At 35.2% G+C, this 25,928-nt stretch overlaps 1 protein-coding gene across 1 annotated transcript in view; it reads right to left on the minus strand.

Annotated features, from left to right (window-relative positions):
* The window catches only part of lmx1ba (LIM homeobox transcription factor 1, beta a), a 49,199-nt gene extending 30,956 nt beyond the window's left edge, over positions 1-18,243 (minus strand). Inside the window, exons 1-2 of the mRNA XM_016280685.1 lie at positions 18,014-18,243; positions 16,493-16,679 (exon numbers count right to left, since the gene is read on the minus strand). Of these exons, the coding sequence (XP_016136171.1) occupies positions 16,493-16,679; positions 18,014-18,080 (254 nt within the window). The 5' untranslated portion in view covers positions 18,081-18,243. The remainder of the gene's footprint in view (positions 1-16,492; positions 16,680-18,013) is intronic.
* Positions 18,244-25,928: the final 7,685 nt, after the last annotated feature.

Here is a 25,928-nt window from a genome sequence, read left to right on the forward strand (position 1 = left end):
GTGTGTGTGTGTGTGTGTGTGTGTGTGTGTTCAACCCTCCCTGAAGATATAACTGAGAGATCTGAGTCCCCTGGGTTCTGACTGCAAACCCACCAGCTGATATTACCCCCACTGCAGTGTCATAGAGTACACACACACACACACACACACACACACACACACATAGTGTTTCCACAATATTATCTTTTGGAAATAAAGCGTCTTGTCTCCCATGAGCCCTAGGTGACAAATTTTCCTTGTCAAATCTCAGCGCTCTGGAGCGAAGCGTTCATTTGAAACTACAACAACACACCAGTCCCCACCCCCCCCCCTCACCCCTCACCCCTCACACACACTTAAACCATCAGACCGACTGTAAAGACGCGCTGTCGTCAGACTTCCGTCATATGTTTACTTTCTCTTCAGATATCAAAGAATACAATAAAATAATGTGATAAAATAATTTTTTGCACCATGGTACAATAATATAATGGCACACTGATATAGTCAAATATATATTATCAGCTTACTTACAGGTATTTCAAAAAATATATGTTTAATGTCTAAAAAACACATGGTAGACGTCTAAAAATGTCTAAAAGTCTTTTTGCTTAACATTTCTCTTTCTCTGTCCCAGTTTCGAGTCTGGATCTTATTTGGTGCTTTGGCGATAAAAAATAATTAATTCAACAAACGTTATTTTTGTCCACGACATGCTCTCCCACCCAGAGATACCCCATAAATCTGTGCAGTAATGTCAGCCGGGCTGCTGTTTGTGTGACTTTCACACACTCGCTCTGATGAGACTTTGATCCTTAAAGCTGTTATGAATCTAACACTTAAGCGGCTGTTTCTCCCGGACACTTTAAGTGCCGCTCTGCCCCGCTCTAGACGTCGGGACGGAAGTCCCATCGGGGGGGGGGAGTCTGCGGAGGCTTAGCTGTCTGTCGAGGAACGGCCCGTGACAGGGGATGTTTACGGGCACTTGCATTTCACTCATGCTGAAACTATCAGATGCACTCAGTCCTAAACTATTTGGATTTGTTTGGTTTTATATATCCATAGCCATTATGAATTAAAAAAAATTATGTTATATAATCAATCATATAAAAAAGCCTAAAACACCATGCAAACATAAAAATAATGTAATATGAAAAATAAAAAATATATATAATAAAAATAAAAAAAGAAATCATAGCCATAATGCATTGAAATATATGTTATATATTCATATATTAAAAAAATGCATATAAAAAAGTAAAAGTATCTGCCAACAAATATGCAAATGATATAAACTGTGCATCAAGGCATTACCATGGTTGTGGCTAGAAGGGATACAGCAAAAACCGGAAGCTAACAATAAATTGAATTTTCTACCTATTAGATTGTGTTTTAGTAATGTCTACACCTACCCCAACCCTAAAACTACCCCTTACAATAATGCAAAAATAGTCATTATTGTTGTACAGTGTGAGAAAAACTATGCTATGTTGATGTGCGCATGCCCAGTAGTTTTTGCTGTATGCCTTCTAGCCTTAACCCATTACCATTGTGAAAAACAGAAGGATCTGATTAATATTACTGGCAATATTTCATTGCATAAAACAATGCAAAACATGAGAAACTCTCTAAAGATGCCCCCAAACAAACATTTTTCAAAACCTTCCTACAACCAGTTTCAAGGGAATATATCCTCACTGCTGTTGTGTTGAATTTAGTGAGAGTGAGCATGACTGAAATTGTGAGTCAGCAGACACACACACTCACTGTCTCACACACTGTGGTTGGTATGTGGCATGGTAAGAAAATATCATGCAGTCACACTCCATCTCTATAACCCAACTCACTGCGGCACAGTCACCGTTCTCATCCTAGTGCTGCCAGCAAAACACACACACACACACACACAGTGACTCTTGACAATACCGGTCAAGAACATGTTCAGGATTTATTTCACATGCAAAATAGAAAGAAAGAAAGAAACAAACAAACAAACAAAGAAAAAGAAAGAAAGAAAGAATTATATTTTGCTTCAAGTAAAAAAAATCTATTTTTATTTTCTCTAATTTAGAGTTTCAATTCAAATAATTTTTTTTGCATTGTGATATTATTTTCATCACAATTAAATACATTTCCTTTTAATTCTCCTTAATGTAATGCAAGACTAATGCATACAAAGTGATATAATAAAAAGAATGAATAATAATAAAAAAAAAAATAATTGTAAAGAATTTATACATAGTATGAGCTTTACTTCCCATAATTTATGCTGACTTTAATCATTTTAATTGTTGTTTATCAAGTCATTATTCTTACTATGATGCATTAAAAATCTGGTATTACAGTAATTATGAAAATCAATAAAAAACAAAATAAATAAACAAATAAAATAGTTCAAAGACAGTTCAAAACAAAACAACTGAAGGCTTTGAAGACTGAAAACAAAATATGTTTAATTGTCATAAAAATAATGCCACAATTAAAACAAACAAACAAATAACAATCACCTGCTTCATTTATGATGTTTTTTTCTCTCTCTTTTTTAAATATGACTAGAACAAGTTCTTATCAGTTTCAAGAGATTCCAGATAGGTCAAAGGCTAAATCTGACACATGAATGGAGCTGAATCAAACTAAAATAAAGCTGGACCGAGTATACATACATTTATTAAAACTAAAAACTAACAAAACCATCCAAAACCAAATCAAAAGTACCACACTAAGTGAGGAATACTAGTAATACTGAGGTGCACCGAGCTTGAGATTGGAACATTATTGAATTATAATGACAAGAAAGCACGTAAGAACAATAGCATAAATCTGGGACAGACACCGCGAGGGGCGGAGGCTATAAACTACAGCGAGGTCAAAGGAAAATATTTTTGGGAGACACAAGACAAGGAAGCAACTGGATACTGTATCAGCATAAAAACAATAACAAAAGGAAATTGAATTATCCGTCTTGGGGAGCAAAGTTCAACCGCACTGTCAAAGCTGTGGTGTTTATTCAGTCGAAAAAATGGATGGATGTTGTACAGTGAATCAATGGGATGATCGCTGATGTGTAGATATAGTTACTGAAGCCTGAAAGAATGCTTAAGAAAACCAGCCTTACATGGTTTGCTGGTCTTATCTGGTTTGTAATAATGAGGACAGTCTCGTTTAGAGGGACTTTTGAGTGTATATCAGCATAGGTTACAGAAATTTGAGACGTCTGGAGGGAAAAAATGGGAAGACAATAGTGGCAATTGGATAAATGTAAACACACGGTCATGAGAAATTGAATGAAATATAGCATTTGAGTTTGGAATGACAAACTTTGAATATGTAAATAACAGAAGGATAAAATTATTTTTAATTTTTCTTGGTTTCTTGTCAAAAAGCAAAAACTTAAGGAATAAAGGTCACAAATAAAGAAAATATAGTTAAAGAACTATAATTTAATTTAACGCAATGCATTTGATCTATTTGCAAATAATATTTTTAACAGCTAAATGACTGTCCTAACCACAAAAACACACTTGTCAAAGCCACAATTGTTGTGAATTTACTTAAAAATTGAAAGTATAACAAAGTTGAAATAAAAAAAAATCCCAATGCGCTCATTCATTCTTAATCTTATTCTTATGACAGTCGTCAAATAATAAATGTTTAGCCATTTACTCAAATCTTACATCTCTCTTTTTGACCATTAAAACTGAAGTGCTGAATTTCATGCTAACATTTTAACAGTGTTTTTACGAATAAAACTGTGAAAATCGGTGTGAATGAACAAACAAACCCCTCAGTAAAACCTTATTCATTCATTCATTCTAACAATTTTTTTACAAATAAAAATTTAAAAATCGGTGTGAATGAACAAACAAACACCTCAGTAAAAACCTTCAGAATATAGATAGGAATAAAACTGATAGGTGGATTGGTATAGATAGGACAAAAGCTTGGTGTATGTAAGTGCAGCTGAAGTGGAGGAAAAACCTTTTCTGAGAAAACAGAATTTACAGATATGCACTGTAATTGAAATCTTGAGATGCAAATAGATGAAATGTAATAAAGTAATCACTTAAATTTCTGTTTTGGATGTTTTCTTTCCACTAAATCTCACAAAAATCTCAAAAATGACCAGTGCATGAAAAAACATGTTTTTGCTTGTAGTGTCCTGCTTTAAAACAGCTAAGAGATCACGCTATGACAAAGCTGTCTTCATACCGTAAGCTGCATGTGATGACCCAACTCAAGATGCTTTGATGTGGATGCTGCTGCTTAAGATAGAGAGAAGGAACTGACCCAAACCATGTGCCGCACAGACCCGAGATCAGCCCCGAGCATCACACAGGCGCCACGCACAGTGGCAGGTCTCCGCACATCTCCCCCAAAGCACCTCCATCCACCTCCGTCAAAGTGCGATGCTGAAGCCCTGCTGGGAGCAGAAGGCTAGAACGGGGCTCGGGTTACGGGCTGCGGCCTGGGGAGGGAGTCTGCAGTGCTTTCTTCTCGCAGACCTCCAGCCTGGACCCACTACCGAGTAGAGACAAACCCAAGCAGGGCCCGCAGCCGGCGGAGAGCCCAGGTGACCTCTGCCAGCGGGGCGAGGTGACGAGCAGCTAAAGCACCACGGCTCGAGAGGCATGGGGCCGCCAGTGGCCTCCAGCAGGTTTCTTTGAGAAGAGAAGTGCCACAGCCTTAGGGAAAGAAGACTTTATGAGCTGGAAAGCCCTTAAGTTAAGAGGTTTCTTTACGTGTATCATCACTTTTCCTAATAAGGAGTTTCTTGCAACTTGGGTCCTAAGTGTGTTGAGCTGACCGGGTTTCACAAAATGGGTTAGAATCTAATGAGCGTTAATTTGAATTGAATTGGTCCAGTGTTGTTATTGTTAACTAAAACGGAAACTATTAAAAATCACTTTCATTCATTTAAATTAACTTAAATAAAACATAAATATTAGATGAAACACTTAAAGTAAAAAAAAAAAAAAAACTTAAATGAAAATTAGAAATGATGTCTTGGCAACCAATTGAAATAAGTTGAAGTTTAATGAGTGTGAATTTGAATCGAATTGGTCCAGTGTTGTAATTTCTAACTAAAACTAGAATTATTCAAATAATTTTCATTAACTAAAATAAAGTTGAAATTAAATACAATATAAATAATAGATGAAACATTTTTACTCAAGTTGAAGTACTAAAAGTACTAACACAAAAAACGTAAATTAACAAATGAAGCAAAATAGAAATAAAAACAAAAATGAATAAAAATGTCAAGAGTACATCATTAAAAAATAAGTAGAAATAATTAAAATAAATAAAATAATTATAAAAAATGAGCTTTATCTAAATTCAAAATGCGAATATATAAAAAAAAGCTAATTCAAAATATGTATATACATAGTATATAAATTATATTAAAATAAGACTGAATTAGTCACAGAAAGTTGAAGTGGAATGACAGGAAGAGAAATTTACAGAACTACAAATCAAAGAAATTCAACACAGGTGATCCATTCTGGGAAATTAGATGTTCTTCCACCCTGATTAACAAAAGTCAATTAAATATTTTGAAACAAATTTTTTTTATACAAATCTATCTATCTATCTATCTATCTATCTATCTATCTATCTATCTATCATTCACAAATCTTGACAAACTTTGATTTACAGCTAAGAGATCACGCTATGACAAAGCTGTCTTCATACCGTAAGCTGCATGTGATGACCCAACTCAAGATGCTTTGATGTGGATGCTGCTGCTTAAGATAGAGAGAAGGAACTGACCCAAACCATGTGCCGCACAGACCCGAGATCAGCCCCGAGCATCACACAGGCGCCACGCACAGTGGCAGGTCTCCGCACATCTCCCCCAAAGCACCTCCATCCACCTCCGTCAAAGTGCGATGCTGAAGCCCTGCTGGGAGCAGAAGGCTAGAACGGGGCTCGGGTTACGGGCTGCGGCCTGGGGAGGGAGTCTGCAGTGCTTTCTTCTCGCAGACCTCCAGCCTGGACCCACTACCGAGTAGAGACAAACCCAAGCAGGGCCCGCAGCCGGCGGAGAGCCCAGGTGACCTCTGCCAGCGGGGCGAGGTGACGAGCAGCTAAAGCACCACGGCTCGAGAGGCATGGGGCCGCCAGTGGCCTCCAGCAGGTTTCTTTGAGAAGAGAAGTGCCACAGCCTTAGGGAAAGAAGACTTTATGAGCTGGAAAGCCCTTAAGTTAAGAGGTTTCTTTACGTGTATCATCACTTTTCCTAATAAGGAGTTTCTTGCAACTTGGGTCCTAAGTGTGTTGAGCTGACCGGGTTTCACAAAATGGGTTAGAATCTAATGAGCGTTAATTTGAATTGAATTGGTCCAGTGTTGTTATTGTTAACTAAAACGGAAACTATTAAAAATCACTTTCATTCATTTAAATTAACTTAAATAAAACATAAATATTAGATGAAACACTTAAAGTAAAAAAAAAAAAAAAACTTAAATGAAAATTAGAAATGATGTCTTGGCAACCAATTGAAATAAGTTGAAGTTTAATGAGTGTGAATTTGAATCGAATTGGTCCAGTGTTGTAATTTCTAACTAAAACTAGAATTATTCAAATAATTTTCATTAACTAAAATAAAGTTGAAATTAAATACAATATAAATAATAGATGAAACATTTTTACTCAAGTTGAAGTACTAAAAGTACTAACACAAAAAACGTAAATTAACAAATGAAGCAAAATAGAAATAAAAACAAAAATGAATAAAAATGTCAAGAGTACATCATTAAAAAATAAGTAGAAATAATTAAAATAAATAAAATAATTATAAAAAATGAGCTTTATCTAAATTCAAAATGCGAATATATAAAAAAAAGCTAATTCAAAATATGTATATACATAGTATATAAATTATATTAAAATAAGACTGAATTAGTCACAGAAAGTTGAAGTGGAATGACAGGAAGAGAAATTTACAGAACTACAAATCAAAGAAATTCAACACAGGTGATGCATTCTGGGAAATTAGGTGTTCTTCCACCCTGATTAACAAAAGTCAATTAAATATTTTGAAACAAATTTTTTTTATACAAATCTATCTATCTATCTATCTATCATTCACAAATCTTGACAAACTTTGATTTTTTTAGTTAAATATTAGTCATGAATTTCTTCAAATCTTCTTGCTTGCATTCAAATTTGAAATGCAGTTCTACATCCTGTTTTACATATCAATTCAAATTCAGGAAATGAATTCTAAATTCAGTTCTGATTAGTGCAGTAAGTTGTTCAATTGCAGCCAATTTCTCTTAGCATCTTAGCAAACCAGACAACATGACGTTTTTGCAATAAACACATATGGAAACAGAACAAATGTACTGCATTCAATCGATCCTTGAAGTCAAATAACCTCTTTTTTTTCTTCAACCTGTAAATTATGTGTAATCTTCACAATGAACTATTTAGTTAAGTCCCATTATCCCGTGTATGCGTTTAAACCATCCTGTAGCGATGGTTAAAGAGGTTTACTCAGGACTGTGCTGGTTTCAAAAAAGTCACTTTCGATTGCATGTATCAGTTTTGACGCACAACCTTCAAATTTAGCAGAGGGAAGTTACAGGCTATTTCTGGGCTGCTGAGGAAGAAAACATGCCCTACTTTGAGCTGGTCATCGGTACCAGGCAATCCCATCACACACACAAACTCACTGCGAGGTGTTGTAAGGTCATCGAGAACAGGGAGAAGAGTTTGCCAAAAGACCCTAAATCAACAAGATTTACCCCCAAAACTTGTGCAACAGCAGTCGTAGAGCATGGCGATGAATCACAGAGCAGATAAACCCACTGATCTCAAACCAGTCTCATATTACTTGGTCTTGGCAGCCTGTCTCGCACTAGGTTCACTCTGTTGCTGTATACACAGTGTGTAAACTACCATTCAAAAGTTTAAGGTCGGTCTCTTATGCTCACCATGGCTGCATTTATTTCATCATAAATACAGTAAAAATTGTGAATATTATTTCAATTTAAAATACCTGATTTCTATTTGAATATATTGCAAAATGTAATTTATTCCTGTGATGCGCAGCTGAATTTTCAGCATCATTACTCCAGTCTTCAGTGTCACATGATCTTCAGAAATCATTCTAATATGCATAAGAAACATTTCTGATTATTATCAATGTCGAAAACAGTTGTGCTGCTTCATAGTTTTGTGGAAACAGTGGTACATTTTTAATTTGATAAATAGAAAGTTCAAAAAGCAGCATTTATTTGAAACAGAAATCTTGTGAAACATTATACATACAGTATCTTTACTGTATTTAAAAAAAATAAATGTTAAATATCCTTGCTGTAATAAAAGTCGTTTTTGTAAAACAAAACAAAAATAGTTTGAACAGTAGTGTATAAATGATTGGTCGAATCTGTGATAATTCCTAAAGACACACAGGAACAGTCACGTCACTGAAACAGACGATTATACTGCATGAACACCCAAGCGTTTTGAAAAGCAGGCCTGATATTGTTCTGTAATGATGAAAGCCTTGTCTGTTGTGGGACGGGATGGTTGAGGAAACTCAGAAGAGTAAGGGAATGTGGTTTTGAGGCGGTCTCTTGCAGACCACCTGTCAGCCCCACATTAGTTCTGACTCATTGGAGGTCAATGCAGGGGGAAGCTGTGGAGCACCTGAGCTCCAGATAATGAGCTTCATCTCACTCCATCTGTTTAACAGACGTCCAGCCGCAGTTGGCTGAGTAAATAGAGGCCCGTGGATGCTGGAATCCACCTGCTACGAGATCGATTTGCTACGCAGGACAGAAGGACAGCACAACAACACAAAGCTGCATCTTACGACCAAGGTTCTGCCTGATTAAACTGTACCAATGATTAAATATGATTCTTAAAAAAAAAACTCACGTGGAAAAGCATCTCCAGATTACAAGCACTGGGTTTTTTTAGCAGGTGCATGGGACAAAAATTGCGATTTTTTTGGGCGCACCACTCAGTGTTTGTTTTAGACTCTTTTCAGAGGCTTTCGTAAAGCAATAGTACTTTTTTTAGATGGTAAAATGCGGTAATTGCAACAATACACAGTATGGAAGTAGCTAGAACAAACAATTTGTAAGGGACTGCATCATCACAACAAAGAATAAAGTAATTAATAAAAAATAAATACAAATAAAGAAAGTTTTAGGTAAAATTATATTACATGAAAAATATAAATAAATAAATATGATATAAAAATTATATAATATTACGTAAAAAAAATTGAAATAATATTATTTAAAAAAATTATATAATAATATATTTAAAAATATGTAATATGTAAGGGACTGCATCCTCACAAAAAATATATATTATTTAAAAAATGTATTAATAACATTATATAAATTATATTATTATATAAACAAATATGATATAAAATTATATATTATATTAAACATCATATATAATAACATATTTAAAATTATACATATTATATAAAAATGATACGAAATTATAAATAAATAAATTTTAGTTTAAATAATTTTATTATACAAGCACAAAGTGAGCACAGAGTAATACGATTGGCAATTATAAAACTATGTAGTAAACAAATTAATTATACAGTTCAGAACTCAGGCAAGGTCATTGTGGTGATAGAACCAAGTTTGCTTGATGGTTGTTTGCTTTGCATGCTCAGATTTAACACTAGCGTGTGATACAATGTGATAAAAAAAGAGATGAACTGACAATAGCTTTAATCTAGAACTCACATTGCAAGTTTTTTTTTTTTTGAAACTACAACCAAACTATGGTTAAAGACTTTTTATAATCAAGTCCTTATGGAAACCTCCAAAACGCTTTAAAATGAGAATATTTAAAGTTTTAAGTGACATTAAAGGATTTGCTCATCCAATGCATTCTGTAATTAAACTGGAATATGATGCCTATGTGCTCAAATCTTGAAAAACAAAAGGCAGCTTAAACAAACATGTGTGTGCGTCTTAAGCCTCATAATATCAATCTCATGTTCTCTTATTTGGTTTAGGAACAGAGTCACAGGGGGGCTTTTCCAGAGCCCCTCCTCTTCTATTCCATATTGTTTGGTCGCCTCTTTCTTTGCCCTCATTCTCCACACGAATAAGTGGATTAGAGAACAGGCTTCCGGTGGGCACAAAGCGACGGGGAGCTCAGCGTCACAGTCCGTGATAAAAGTGTGGAGCTCAGCTCTACAGCCGGGGCGGAAACACGGGGGTCACACCGCTAATCCCATTATAGGAAGAAGAGACCACAAGAAAGACTGAGGGAATCTGGGTGCTGCTCGGCAGAAGAAGGAGTTTAGGGGCCGACCAGGAAAAATGTGATGCTCTTGGAGAGCTCAGCAGACTGGAGGCCTCAGACATGTCAACTCTGTCGTATGGTTCACCTTAACTTCTTTGGAGAAGTAAAAACAGATGCAAATGAGACGTAAAAAGATATCAGATGAATGTGGATAGCAGCACAGATGATCTGATCCGGGGAGAATTTGATGATGAACGTTTGAATTCATACTGAAATCTCTGTCAGAGAAGATCTGAAATCACAACGTTACAGAGCCATATAAAGAATACAAATAAGTTATTTGTCATCTTGAATCAGAGACTCGCATTCCACCTAAATATGAATTGAAAATAATTATATAATTCATTCTATATAAATATATCAGGAAGTATTTTAGTATCTCATGTGATTAAACAAGTTAAATATATATATATATATATATATATATATATATATATATATATATATATATATATATAAAAACTGTAATCTTGCAAAATGTTATTATTAATATAAAATAATGGTTTCTATTTTAAGGATCCTGTGACACTTTCTAGTGGAGTAATAGCTGATGGAAATTCAGCTTTGCATCACAGAAATAAATTATATTTTAAAGTATATTAAAATATATCTAGATTTCTATTTTGAATAAATGCTGTTCTTTTGAATCCTGAAAAAAAAAACTATCAGAGGATCCAAAAGATATGAAGCAGCACAACTGTTTTCAACACTGATAGCAATCAGAAATGTTTCTTGAGCAGCAAATCAGCATCTTAGAATGATTTCTGAAGATCATGTGACACTGAAGACTGGAGTAATGATGCTGGAAATACCAAAATACTTTGATCACAGGAATAAATTATATTTCAAAGTATTTAAAAACAGAAAAACATTATTTTAACTTGTAATAATATTTCACAATACTACCGTATTTTTGATCAAATAAATGCATCCTTGTTCTCCGTTTAATCTCATTGCTGCCCAGGAGAAAGAAGTGCAAGATCTCATAGAAGTGGTAAAAAAGTGGGTTGCAAACGCTGCAAGTCATCATGGGTAATGTGCTGTCGTGAGTCGTGCCACACTGAGCCACTGCTGAGACGCGTGTGTTTCTGCATGTCTGCAGACTCTCACATGCTCCTGAGAGCCTCTTTCTCCTTAAATGCTCCGAGCGCATGGCTAGAATGTGAGAGGAGGGTGTGAGAGCAGGCCAGCAGGTACACAGCACCTGGGTGGAAACACTTGACAGAGCAGTGCCAACCTCTCCTCACAGCTGGGTGACAGCAGCAGCAGCGAGAGGTGATGTTTGGGCAGACATTCCAGCCCAGAAACCACAGAGACACACGGAGCAACACAGAGACTAACCATTCAGAATAACACCAGAAGGAAACATAATCCAAGTGCAAGAGAAACAGAAAATAAATCTAAATACTGAAAAGTCGCTTAGTTGATGAAACTCTCTGATCCGGTTTTAAACACACAACAGTCTCCAACTAGCACTACTGACAGATCACAAACATCAACCAGATGCAGACATTCCAGCCCAGAAACCACAGAGACACACGGAGCAACACAGAGACATAACCATTCAGAATAACACCAGAAGGAAACATAATCCAAGTGCAAGAGAAACAGTAAATAAATCTAAATACTGAAAAGTCGCTTAGTTGATGAAACTCTCTGATCCGGTTTTAAACACACAACAGTCTCCAACTAGCACTACTGACAGATCACAAACATCAACCAGATCAAACTCACCTATTTATGGAAAAATAAGTAAATCAAAATGCTACAGGGCCATATATATATATATATATATATATATATATATATATATATATATGTGTGTGTGCAGTATATAATATATAAACACATATATACACACACATATATATATTATTATACACACGCACATGTATATATATTATTTTAGATAGCCATGGGATATAGATATAAAGTAAATAAATAATTTAAGAATTTTTTTTCAATCTTTATATGTACACAATAAACTACACCTGACCGTCAGCCTAACAGAAAGAAAGAAAGAAAGAAAGAAAGAAAGAAAGAAAGAAGCAGAGGGTATGTGTATTTGAGTGTATTTCACACACTCTCTCAAAGGAGGTCACAGTGTGCAGAGTGAACGATCACACACACACGCGATGAGAACACACACACACTCAGCTCCTGCCTGCGCTCACAGCCTCACACACATCCGTTACCACATTTATAGGATATTGCAAAATCACGCTTCGTTTAGTTATTGTCTCTTAATAAATTCTGCCAGCATATTTCAGTTTATCTGATCAGACTAAATGTTCGGGTTTTTATTTGCCCAGCAAATTGTTTCTTGCTCATGCTTCAGTGCACACTCTCACCAAACGCACTGTTCCACTAAAACAACTTGAAATAAAAAGAATAAGGTACAAGTGGGAGACAAGCACAATCCTAAACATGACATTATTACATTTAGATTGATCTATCAATTACCCTGCTTCAAGTCATATCTGTTTTCAATAAATCAATAAAACTCTTTGCATAATCTAATATGGATAATATTAAAATACTGTATATATCTGCGAGACTTATTATTTTTTACTAAATTAAATGAATTACTAAATTATTTTTGCATCTTCTGAATTATGCCAATGACGCCAAGAGTAAATGTTTATGTTGTACAACAAGGCACTGTCTTTTCTCCTGTATTTAAATGAGCTTTTCATTGGAAAGCTGACATGTAAATGTTTGTCAAGCTTTGTTAGTGCATGCAGAACAGGAATCTGCTTGTCAACACAAAATAAAAGGGATCACTCAAAATATGTCTACAGATTATGTAACGTTTTAAACACAGTAATCTGGTCCCCTAAAAAGTATATGGACACATACATGCTGTATAAAGTGTGCTTTAATATATATGAATGTTATTGCATTAAAAAGCAAAATATCAACAAGTTCAACTTCATGCATCCACCCACTAAACATTATTGCCACAGCAGCCAATTAAAAGTAAATGAGTAAAAATGGTGTAGAAAAGGGACTACATGTGTTTGATATTTTGTAAATGCAGTGATTTTAAATTCTGAACAAATACTTTAGGGCCCAATGATGGAACAGGCTAGAGAAGCGAACGTCTAATTCCCACATCATTTCTGAAGGGCTAATAAGCGTGTTTGTTGTTTCTGTAAACTGAGATATTTCTCTGAGCATCAGAATCTAAACATAGAAAGAGGAGAGTTGAGGAATTCCTGCTCTTTAAGTATCTTAAAACAGAAAACTTCAGCTAGACCTGACCAAAACCATTGACGGTCTAGAATTGGTTAACAAATTGAGCAGAGAAACCAAAGCCACAAAAAAGCCATTAAAGGGATTTGAAAGAGACCTTGTGTGTGTGTATGTATACGTTTCCTAAGGGTCCACCAGCGGTTGTAAAGTGGCAAATGTTTTTTCTCTCACATACAGGGGCCTATAGCTCTGTTTACAGCCCCTTTGGGATTGGGTTTCTGTCATGTCAGAGTTAATGGAAAACTTGTTCTTTAGAGCATTTCTAGTAAAAACTAAATTGTGTGTGCAAAATATTCTACAATACCCAACAATAAACTGTTTTACAGCAACATGCAACAAAATCACAAACAAATCAATAGAAATTATAATAAAATAGAAATAGAAATTATAATAAATAGCGAAAAAGGCATACTATTACCATCAAAATCTTATATATGAGATTATATGAATATGTCATACACATTATATTATATAAAACAAATAAACAAACAAACCTTTTTTTCGGGTAAAGGTATTTTAGATTTAGCCATGGGATAAATACGTTTAAAAAAAATGTGTTTTCTTTTTCCCCCCAATATTTTTATATGTATGCAGTATAACATGCAGAATATCACAATCCCCATAAAATTATTTACGGCAACATGCAACAAGTTCACAAACAAAAAAATTAAATAAACTGCATTTTCATGCTAAACTGCTAAAAAGAAACTCCTGTCAAATTAACAACACTGACTAGATTCATATGCATAATCGCTGTGCTCTTGGCTATTATGGGACAGAATATGCTTTTAAACTATATTAAGTTTCAGCGTGCCATATCATGTCATGAGCTGAGTGTGAAATCAACACAAAACACCACACACGTTCCATCTATTACCTTAAGATGCTTGATAAGATGAATATCTGACATTCACTTAGTAGTAAACAAATTGAATCATGAATGGCAGAAAATCTCCTTTCTTTCCTAATAACACACCGCAGGTCAAACACACAACTACAAACGTTCTCCTCATACCAAGCATGGTGTAGAACGATATTCAGAGGATGTTTCCATTTGAAAACCATTACATCACTGTCTGTCCCCTCGAACAACAGCAATATGTGCATCTGCAGTACTGTGGACTGTAAAACACACACAAAACACCTCTAGTTCTCACAGTATGAGCATGTTCCTGTATAACATCTGACAACCATACTTCATTCTGAACATTATATCTACGTTTTCTCTTTCAGAAAGCTAACACAGAAACATAAACACTATATCATAAAAACTGCAGACTTGTATCAGCATGCTGGATAAGTTATTTCATCTAGACACATCTCCATAAGTGACAGTGCAGAGCTTTACTGTTGGACTCAGTACATGCGCGTCTGTTAATTAGAGCGAGTTAAGCGTGGAGGTGTGTGTGTGTGTGTGTGTGTGTGTGTGAGTGAGAGAGTGTGTTTTGTGGCTGTCTGTGGTGCTTGTTAATCTCTCTTAAATGAGAGTCATAAAAAGCAGGCTGGGTGTGAATTAAGAGCACTGAGTACCTCAAGGCTGCTTTATAAATATTACTTTAAAAGAGACAAATAACACACTGTTAAAGCCACTTCATACAGTTTGAGGACGGATATGTAGTTTGTTGACTGCTTTGTGAAGTTTAATTTTGCATTGGTATAAAATTGTGTAAGAGACAAATAAATATAAATCAACAATTGTGCTACAATTATCTCAGTGTCTAGCCTATCTGTCTGTTTATCTAACTATGTTCTTCCATTATCGTTGACAGAACATTAGTTCAAATGTATCTGGTCTTTAATAAGGTTCTCAACACATTAGTATAATTAGCATGCTCATGGAATGTTTTTTTTTCTTTCTGAAACGTTTAGTTGGACATTTGTCTAGCATTGTTCAAATGTTACCACTTGTTTCAGAATGTTCCGAGAACATTTAAAAGTAACATTCTAATGATGATTGCAAAATGATACAATGGCATGTTCCCTTCACCTTCGCATAACAAATAAAAAACGTTTTAAAACGTTTTAAAAACGGGACTATTGAACGTTTAATCACTTTTTTTTTTTTTTTTAGATAGGAACGTTAGTAAAACGTTATGATATCGATTAGTCACCTGTGATAATAAATACGTGAAAAAAGCTAGATAAACTCTGGATTTAATAGCTGTACATTACCTGCAAATCTATAAGGAAAAATGGCATTTTGGGCATTTTTAAATCATTATTCTTGAATTATAAAGTCGGCGTGGTTGACATGCCCAAAATAGAGGAATTCCAGAATGTAACACACATAGAGAAATATTCTACTTGCTTAAGGGGTCTTTGTGAAAGACTGCTCGCTGTAGTGTCGAATGAGACGCCAGACGCTGTCTAATAACGCGATAATGTCGCGATGAGGGTGAAGAAGAGGATTTGGACAAAAAGTCAAAAGAATCTGTTGACAAGCATGAAAAGCAGGCGAGCATCATGACCGACTCTGAACACTGATTTATGCATAGGCTAGCCTACTACTGACACACACGAAAACGGCAGTAAGAACTAGATTTAGCTATTCATTATTATATTATTTATTTAGCATTACATCGTAGGCTAAATCTTAATCTTAATCACAAATAATGAATCTAGGCCTATATTTTAATGCAGTGTTTGTTTTTTTCAATACGTGCAAAAAGCCAACAACAATAATAATAGGCCTAATAATAAAAGCGTTCTTGTTCTTATTGCGTTATCGTTATTTGCTAAAACACTAAAAATTATAATATCAATAAAATTATAGGCAGCCTATCCATAAACTCCTTGTGGGGGGAAAAGTAAAACAAAAATGTATAAATAAATATTCCCTTTAAATAAACACACTCGCCCTCACTTCAAAAGTTTTTGATTATGAAAAGCGCAAACTGAAGCTCCGCGCATGCAGCTGCAATCACGCGTAACCGAAGAGATGCATGAATGAATCCGCTCTTACTGTTGGTAGTCGTGTTTGCAGTAGAGTTTGTGGTCTCTGGAGTAGCAGCTCATGGTGAGAAGCTGCTGACACACCGAGCACTGCAGACACTCCTCGTGCCACGAGCTGTCGTTCACTCGCAGGAGGAAGCGATCAGAGATCGGTCTGTGACATCCTTCACACACACTCTGATGGACGCAGTCTGAACCTGATATCAGACAACAACACACATCAGATACTTCCACTGGACAATTGAAAAAACACAAAAGAACTCCTTTTCTAAAGTACACTGAAAAATATTGCTTCCATAAGTAGGCTATCATACAATCTAAAAAATGCTGGGTTAAATATAACCCAGCGCTGGGTTAAAAAGGGACGAACCCAGCTATTGGGTTGTTTTGAAAACAACCCAACTGCTGGGTCAAAACAACCCAATAGCTGGGTTCGTCCCTTTTTAACCCAGCGCTGGGTTATATTTAACCCAGCATTTTTTAGAGTGTAACATAATCTGAGTGAAAATGCGCAGTTTTGACACTTTAAAAAATTTATTTTGTTGACGTAATCATTTTGATTCAGGCATTTAATTTAATATGCGAAACTTTTTTTTTTTTTTTAATGTTTATGTTAAATTATGTTTTACTATAGAATATTAAATCTAATTTAAGAAAAAAAGAAAGAAAGAAATTTTGAATAGCCTACTTTAAAATATATTAAATTCGTCTATTAAACGAAATATTTGTGTTACATTTTCTGCCTAGGTTGCTATGATTTAATACAATGTTTTTTTTATATTTGACCAAAAAATAGAAAACAAAAGAAAAATGCCTTTACCCATAGAAGAGGCCGTTACAAAATATGACTCGTATTTCTATTTAATTTTCGCTCTATAACAACTGATTTGCAGGTGAAACGCCAACAAAAATCTGATAATGATTCAATGTTAATCACAAATACGTCACATTAGTGTCCATACTCAACCCGATCTCATGAAAGTGCGTATAAATAGTACGCCAAATAAAAACGAAAACTGGTGGTATTGATACGCAAAAATGGACTTTGGCGTGTATATGCTACGCGATGGGTAGGTTCAGGGTTGTGGGGTAGATGCGTATCATATGTACGCATGCACGCCAACAAATGTCGTATCATATGCACGCGAAAACTGCGTATTATATGCACGCCAAACCCATGCGTATCATATGCACGCCAAAGTCCATTTTTGCGTATCAATACCGCTAGTTTTCGTTTTTATTTGGCGTACTACTTCCACGCATTTTCATGAGACCGGGCTCCATACTACTGATGAAAAGCATGTAAGATTTAATTATTTTGTGAAGCTGTTTTTAATTGCACAACGTTGTTGTTGTAATTATAAAACATACATGTAGTAGCCTATCATTTCTGAAAGCATAGCTATAGGAAATTTACAAGCGCTGTTCTGATCTGACGACTCGTAAAAACTACTTTAATGGGTGTCATACGTAATAATGTAACGTGTGTAACTTCGATGCACATTTCTTTCTGTGTTGGTGTGAAACTCACCCAGCATCACTCCCAAAGACTCTGCTCCTGTTCTGAACTGATCTTCAATTTTGATTCCGTCCAACATCTCTTAAGTGTTGCAGGACAGCGACTCTCTACTGACCTGTTGCAATGTCCAGAAAGAAAAGTGTAGAAGCAGCAGCAGGCGGACCGTGACGAGACAGAAACTAAACGCAAACTAGTCTCGCTTTGCTTATTCTACGCGACGAGACCAAAAAAACATTGTCTTTTTTTTTAGAGCTTGATTCGGAGGTTCCTCCAGACTTGACCCTTCCCGTTCTTCGGGGAACCGGCTCTGATAATCCAGTGAGCTCCTCACTGAGTGTTCACGAGTCCTGTGCTCCTCTTGAGGAGTTCGTGGAGCTGCTCAACTCCCTCTGAGCTGCATGTGATGCTATTGGTGCTGGATCACTGCAGAACCGCCTACAACACCAGATGTTCTGAGGACAAACAGACAGCAATAAGCAGTGTTGGGGGTAACGCATTACAAGCAACGCGAGTTACGTAATCAGATTACTTTTTTTCAAGTAACTAGTGAAGTAACGCATTACTTTTTAATTTACAAGAGAATATCTGAGTTACTTTTTCAAATAAGTAACGCGTTACTTTTCCCCCCAATGTATTGAGCTCTCCTGTCCCCATGCTGAGAGAAATCAGATGTTACTGTAGTTCTAAAATAAATATGACTATGCATTAATTCATCTCACTCACAAAAAACAACACAGATTCAGTATTCCTCAAAATGAATAAAAATAATGCAACTCAGAATATGACGTAAACCTGCAATAATTAAATGTTAAACAACACAAATATCCTTTATGTATTTAATCCCATTCTATTAAGCAATGTCTTTGCTTCTGACCTTCGATGATCCAGTTCAAGCGTACTAATAAGCACAAATTACTCTAGACAAACATTTGTGTGTCTTTGTTTATTGCTGAAGTGTGTTGAAATGTCTTCTTCTGCATTCTACTGTACGGACGTAACTTTACTTTCCCTTCAGCCTGAGGCTGATTCACTTCACTTTTGGTGTGAAAAGGCTTTTATATTTGCCAAAAATATAACTTTTTTATTTTAAAAACAAACAAGCAAGCCCTGTCCAGATTTAAAAAGTAACACACAAGTAACGTAACGCATTACTTTCCATAAAAAGTAACCAAGTAACGTGATTAGTTACTTTTTTATGGAGTAACGCAATATTGTAATGCATTACTTTTAAAAGTAACTTTGCCCAACACAGGCAATAAGTATTCATATAAAAGTATCTGGGCATCATGCACTACATTAAAATGTTTCGCAAAAAAAAGCTGCATATGGAAATATCTAAATTCAAAAGTCAAATGTAGCTAATATTCCTGAAACCATTAAAGTGACTCCAACTGAAGTATTTCTTGAGGTCAGATCAGGTATAGAAAAAACTCCTTCAGGCAATAACGACATGTTCATATATTTACAGTCAGTGTGCGACCACAATATTTGCGAATATAGGTTACAGAATTCAATGTGATGATTTCAACTGCGATAACGACAACAACAACAAAAAAGCAATACTTTATAATAAATGATGGTGATGGTATTAGTATTATTAGTTGTGTCTAATAGCCTATTATAAGCTGAATTGAAACGTTTTAGAAAAAAATATATAGCTTATATAATATTTTAACATTTTTTGTCATCATATTTTAAATAATAAACATATAGTTTAAATAATAAACATGTAACCATATGACGTCTCGAAATATTTTTGTTTTTGTTTCTATTCACTTTTATTACAATAATGAATGTCAATCACGAAAGTGCCTTTGAATACAGACTATAATTAAAAATAGCCGAATGTAACTTTTTATCTTAAAATAGTCAACATCGAATATTTACGCGTTACATTTGATTTCCCCACTTTTTGTCGCGTTTTATTTAATTGCTTTTGTCATAAACACCTTCTCAAACCATTCAGCTGTGAAATCGGGACAATATCTAATTATAATCTCGAGTCAGATATTAAACAAAGAGTCATTTCATTTCTCGCGCAGCTGCTATGAAAACTGCGCTGCTTTTATCTTCATGAAGTGACATTATCTGCATGATTAATAAAGACCCAGATAGAGGCTGATTTAATCTCTCTGCGCATAATATCCATGTAAAATTCATAAGGAGAATCTTTTGTGTTTCAGATCTGACATCTCAGAGCAATAAACCTGCGAGGAACGAGAAAGAAAGAGAAAGGGGGAGCTTGTATCTTTATTACTTTCCTCATTAGTATTCTTCTCTTCTCTAATTATGACAGGCTGATTTACGTCTCCTGTAGATGAAATATGCCTTTCTTCTGAACATTTCCCCAGATTTCCCCCCGCTTTATGTGGGATTAGGCTATAAAATATATAATTATAAAATACAAATTAGCAAAGTTATTCGAGATCACTATCATTTTCATTCACACACGACATATGCATGCACACACTCTTAAAAACAAAGGTGCTTCAAAAGGTTCTTCAAGCGATGCCATAGAACCATTTTTGGTTCCACAAAGAAGCATTCAGTCAAAGGTTCTTTAAAGAACCATCTCTTTCTTACCTTTTTATAATCTGAAGAACCTTCTTTCACCACAAAGAAGCTTTTGTGAAACAGAAAGGTTCTTCAGATGTTAAAGGTTCTTTATGGAACCATTTAGACAAAAAGGTTCTTCTATGGCATCGTGAAGCACCTTTATTTTTAAGAGTGCACGACATAACATTATTTATACCAATTAAACGGCATTATTTAAAACCAGTGCCTATTTTTAAGTATCACTATTTTAACGCATTATACGTATCTTAACATTTAAAGATATATTTCCTAAGATAGGCCAATACTGTTCTTGTTTGTATAACAGCCTAAAGTTCAGACAGTTTTGCTGTTCAGATGTTTTAAAAATCAACTTAGGCTAGCGTACAAAATAATGCAAAAAAATCGGCTTATAGCATTTTTCAGTGTCCGAATTTTTCAGCGACTTTCCTTTTTTCCTCTAGAATTTGTCAGTAAGCTAATTTTCGTCTCTAGCAACCGATACTGTACTTGTGATACGTGTAATAAATGATTACAGTATTTTTTGTTTATGCGAATATTGGACGTTTTAAAAGAAAAGCGCACAAGTAGGCTTGCGTGCTCTTGCTATGGTAACCTCCTGCCAACGCAATTTTTGTTCGCTACTTAGTATTTAGCGCACGCTTTATGACATTCTTATCTTTGTTATTTTTTCCATAAACATTATATTTAGAAATAAACATAAAAGTCTTTTCATTCTGATTTTTATATAAACAGTGTAAACAAACTAGTTCTTGTTCTGCTACTTCTGGAGAAAAGCTCTGGTCTAAGCCATATTTAGACGAAAGCATAAATGCTTTTAAAATAAAACTTAAACATGAAACGGCAAGCATGCATAATATAATAATAAAAATCAATCAATAAATGCGATACATAGTGTTTTAAATGCATTATCAGTACTGTTTGCGACTGTTAGTTTTCAATAGTCTGTCATTAACAGCTCTGAACACTGAACTGTTGGATCACATTGTATTCTTGCGCCCTCTAGCGTCAATCTGTACTACAATCTCTGTATGTCATTATGTCCTCCTCACTACAACAGACCACATAACGTACAGCCAGTGTTGTCTAATTAATAGCTATTTACATAGCACTGTACTGTAACATTATGGGCAGTGTTCCATATTCAGCTGTGACTACACTCTAAAAAGTGCTGGGTTAAATATAACCCAGCGCTGGGGTAAAAAGGGACGAACCCAGCAGTTGGGTTGTTTTGACCCAACGGTTGGGTTGTTTTGAACCCAACAGCTGGGTCAAAGCAACCCAACCGCTGGGTCAAAACAACACAACCGCTGGGTCAAAACAACCCAACCGCTGGGTCAAAACAACCCAACCTCTGGGTCAGAGCAACCCAACTGCTGGGTCAGAGCAACCAAACCTCTGGGTCAGAACAACCCAACCTCTGGGTCAAAACAACCCAACCGCTGGGTCAAAACAACTCAACCGCTGGGTCAGAACAACCCAACCTCTGGGTCAGAACAACCCAGCCTCTGGGTCAGAACAACCCAGCCTCTGGGTCAGAACAACCCAACCGTTGGGTCAAAACAACCCGATAGCTGGGTTTGTCCCTTTTTAACATTTTTTGGAGTGTATATAAAATACTTCAAAAAATTGGCAATATTAAGGTTTAATGGGGGAAAATGCTCCCCGTTTATGAACAATGTGCATTAACTTTTAAATTGTAACATATTTAGATATAAGTTCAGCGTATGCAGGATGATGATGCATCAGCCAATATGTTATTAAAGGAAATAAACAGAAACATTTGCTAAGTTAGGTGTCACAGAACAAAATGTAATATTATTCAAAGAGGCCTTCTTACCTTATAAATGCCGGCTAAAGTTTTACATAGGCCATAAATGACTTTTGATATCAACTATTTTATTTAAAATTGTCTTTTGACAATTGAATAATTGAATGACCAATGACAGGCACAGCAGAATCCCAGTAAAAAAAAAAAAGAATTTGTATGGTTAATTTATTCTATGACTTTTATACAGGCATATTAATATTTACATATTTAATTGCCCACAACTGCAACAATACGAATGCAAATTATATTATTTCCCTCAATTAGCCTTTAGGTTTTAATGAAAAGCGATGTACATCTAATTCATGGAAATACTGAGTAATAACCCTATTAATTACAATAACTATTACATAAAAAAAAATAGCAACACTAACCTCTCTAATCCTCAAAACTGTTTCAACTGACTAAATCTTACAAATGTTGATGTTCAGATGAAATGACAAAATTTATGATCTACTATGATCTCACGCTACTTATAATTTCTGCTTTTCTGCTTTTCTACGTTTGCAGAAAATAAACTACAAATTTAACTAAATCTGGGTTTCTCTGATTAGACCGCAATGAACATTTCTAACGATCTGCACTGAAATCTAATTGGATATTTAGTCCTATTGCATTTTATATAGAATGAAAGAAATACAAGGCTCTTGGGATGTATTTTTCTGTTTCAAGTTATTTGAACCATGACTCGAAAGGGCTGAAAAATCTGAGGGCAGACCAAAGAGTGCCATAAAGCACTGTCATTTGATATCTGTGACACTGATAAGAATGAAGTTAGTAATTGTGAGCAAATCCTCTTCATAACAGCGGTTTATTAAACTCAGACGGCTTTAATAGCACCATTTATCAATCTGACAGCTATATACACCTGCACATTTGAGTCAAAAGAGTTCACCATAAAGTACAGTCTGGTCTCATTATTAGTGATGCTTGGGAAACCTCCCTGAATGGCAAACCTGGAGATGCAAAAATGTAAATAAACATAAAATGTCAACGAATCTTAATAACTATCAAGCCTGAGTCAAGACTTTGTCCCCAAGCAAATCACAGCACATGTGCGAGCTCTTCTTGAAGCCATTATCAGTTTTATATCTAACATGTTTTGTGACTTCAATACTTCCATCTCATCTGCCAACATGTTATGAGAGGAAACCAGTGGACTCTGAATATTAAGTTGAGGATGTTTGGTATGAATGTTAATTCAGGAAAACCTCCCAATGAGCTTCATTAAAAACCCTCCTGAAAGAGAAGCACATCTCATCAAAGCCCTGATCAAATGTCTTTTACGATATTAAAGCTAATTCATGTAATCTCCATTTATGTGACACGTTTTCTTCCGAATGGAAAATATTGCATGTAAATACATTTAACAAGCGGGGGAAAACAAACCAAGCTCTTAAACTGTTTATTGTGGTTACGTTTGTACGGCAACAGGATCTGCGGCTGATTCAGATTAAACTTTCTTCAGCAACAACAAATTTGTGTTGGGCTTATGATGCAAAACAGAATCATTTGAAAAATAAAAACTATATATATTTTCAAAAATTGGACTATGTACAGAATAAAATACTTAGCCTACTGATAAATGCAGAGTACATACTGTATTAAAAATATTAAGTGAAACAGCAGTAGTTTGCACATTATTGTCTCATAAAAATGCATGTATTAAGTTATCAGCTTGAAAATAAAAATTATTTCCACATCTAGGAATTGAACCCATAACCCAGGCATCGCTACACAAGCAAACAAACAAATAAACAAATAAATGAAAGAAAGAAAGACTTGCTAAAAATTGTGGCATAGATCTACTAGCTCATTCGTCACACTGCCAATGGAAGGTCAAGTTGAGCGCATTACATTGTGGTCTGTTTTACATTGCACATTACAGCAAATGTACAGGATCCGGATATTCTATGTACACACAAAGAATTCACATACTGTGAACTGTGCACATATAATTCAGAAATAGGAAGACTAGTAGACTATGTTTGTATGCTATTTCACATGTAGCTTAAATTTGATTGGACTGCTAAAAGTTACTAGATTTTTGAAAAAGAACAAAACATTTTGAACATATATCCATAGTTTTAAAGGAATACTTCACCCAAAAATGAAAATGTGCTGAAAAATGTATTCACCCTCAGGCCATCCAAGATGTAGATGAGTTTGTTTGTTCATGGAAACAGATTTGCAGAAATGTAGCACTGCATCACTTGCTCACCAATGGATCCTCTGCAGTGAATGGGTGCCGTCAGAATGAAACAGTCTACTTTAGCCAGAAGCAACGGTTTAAAGTTAAACACGTCTTAACAATGGATTTGTTTCTTACAAACACAGCTTTTAATTTCATAAGATGTTAATTGAGTGGTGTGGATTACTTGTGGATTATTGGGATGTTTTTATCAGCTGTTTGGACTCTCATTCTGACGGCACCCATTCACTGCAGAGCATCCATTGGTGAGCAAGTGACGTAATGCTACATTTATCCAAATCTGATGAAGAAACAAACTCAACTTGGATGGCCTGAGAGTGAGTATATTTTCAGCATATGTTCATTTTTGGGTGAACTATTACTTTCAGTTTCTTTGCCATCAGATTAAAGTTAAAATATCATCAATCATATTATAAAACTGACATTGCATATTTCTTGGTGCATACTGAATTATATAATAAGAAGACTGCATTTATCTTTCAATTCAGCGTATCCTATAGAAATGTTGATTTGCCATTTTTGTCGCCCTGAGAGTTCAGATGAGACAAGTCTTACATTTGATAAGATCTCTTTGCTGAGAGGTTTTGCTTTAAATGATTTTTTTGGCTTCATTATTTACAGCCTTACTTGTTTTATTGTCCTGTGGCAAAGGTTCCTCTGAAGCTAATGGAAAAACAACCTTCAAAAGACTCTATCAAATAGAAATGACAAGCGCTTCTGAGGCTGATTTGACTGGGAGGTCTTCAGGCTGCGCTGTAAACGTTGGGTAGGAAGCCCAACTTTCTTTCCATGACGGCAGAACTAGACATAAGAAGTGCTCAGAGGCAATACAGTAGTTAATTGAGTCAAGGACATTGTTACCCATAATGCTAAGATTTTGACACATGCCACACCAACTCAACAGTCTGTTCAACATCAACATTCAGCAAGTTTCAGTACATCTGTGATCAAACCTGTAACCCTTACAAAGAAACTGTCATCTTAAAAGACTAGTTTATTATAATTGTACTAATTTCTCTCCCAAAAATGAGCATTCTGTTATTATTTACTCACCCTCATATGCCATTGTTATTCTGTGAAACACAAGAGAATTAAAAAATAAATCAATCAATGGCAGCTCTTTCCATAACATTTGATGTCTGTCAAAAAGACAAAACATTTTTTTTAAATTATCCTATAAAGGCCCATTGGCACAAGCAAACAACAACTACAACTATAGATATACTTATAACGATGACCATATTAGTGTACACACCAACGAACAATATGTTCTGTTTATAAAATGTTCGCGCCCTTTAAAGATGGATGAATTC

The sequence above is a fragment of the Sinocyclocheilus grahami genome, unplaced genomic scaffold (genome assembly GCF_001515645.1).
Source record: "Sinocyclocheilus grahami isolate Dianchi unplaced genomic scaffold, SAMN03320097.WGS_v1.1 scaffold142.1, whole genome shotgun sequence".
Classification (NCBI taxonomy): domain Eukaryota; kingdom Metazoa; phylum Chordata; class Actinopteri; order Cypriniformes; family Cyprinidae; genus Sinocyclocheilus; species Sinocyclocheilus grahami.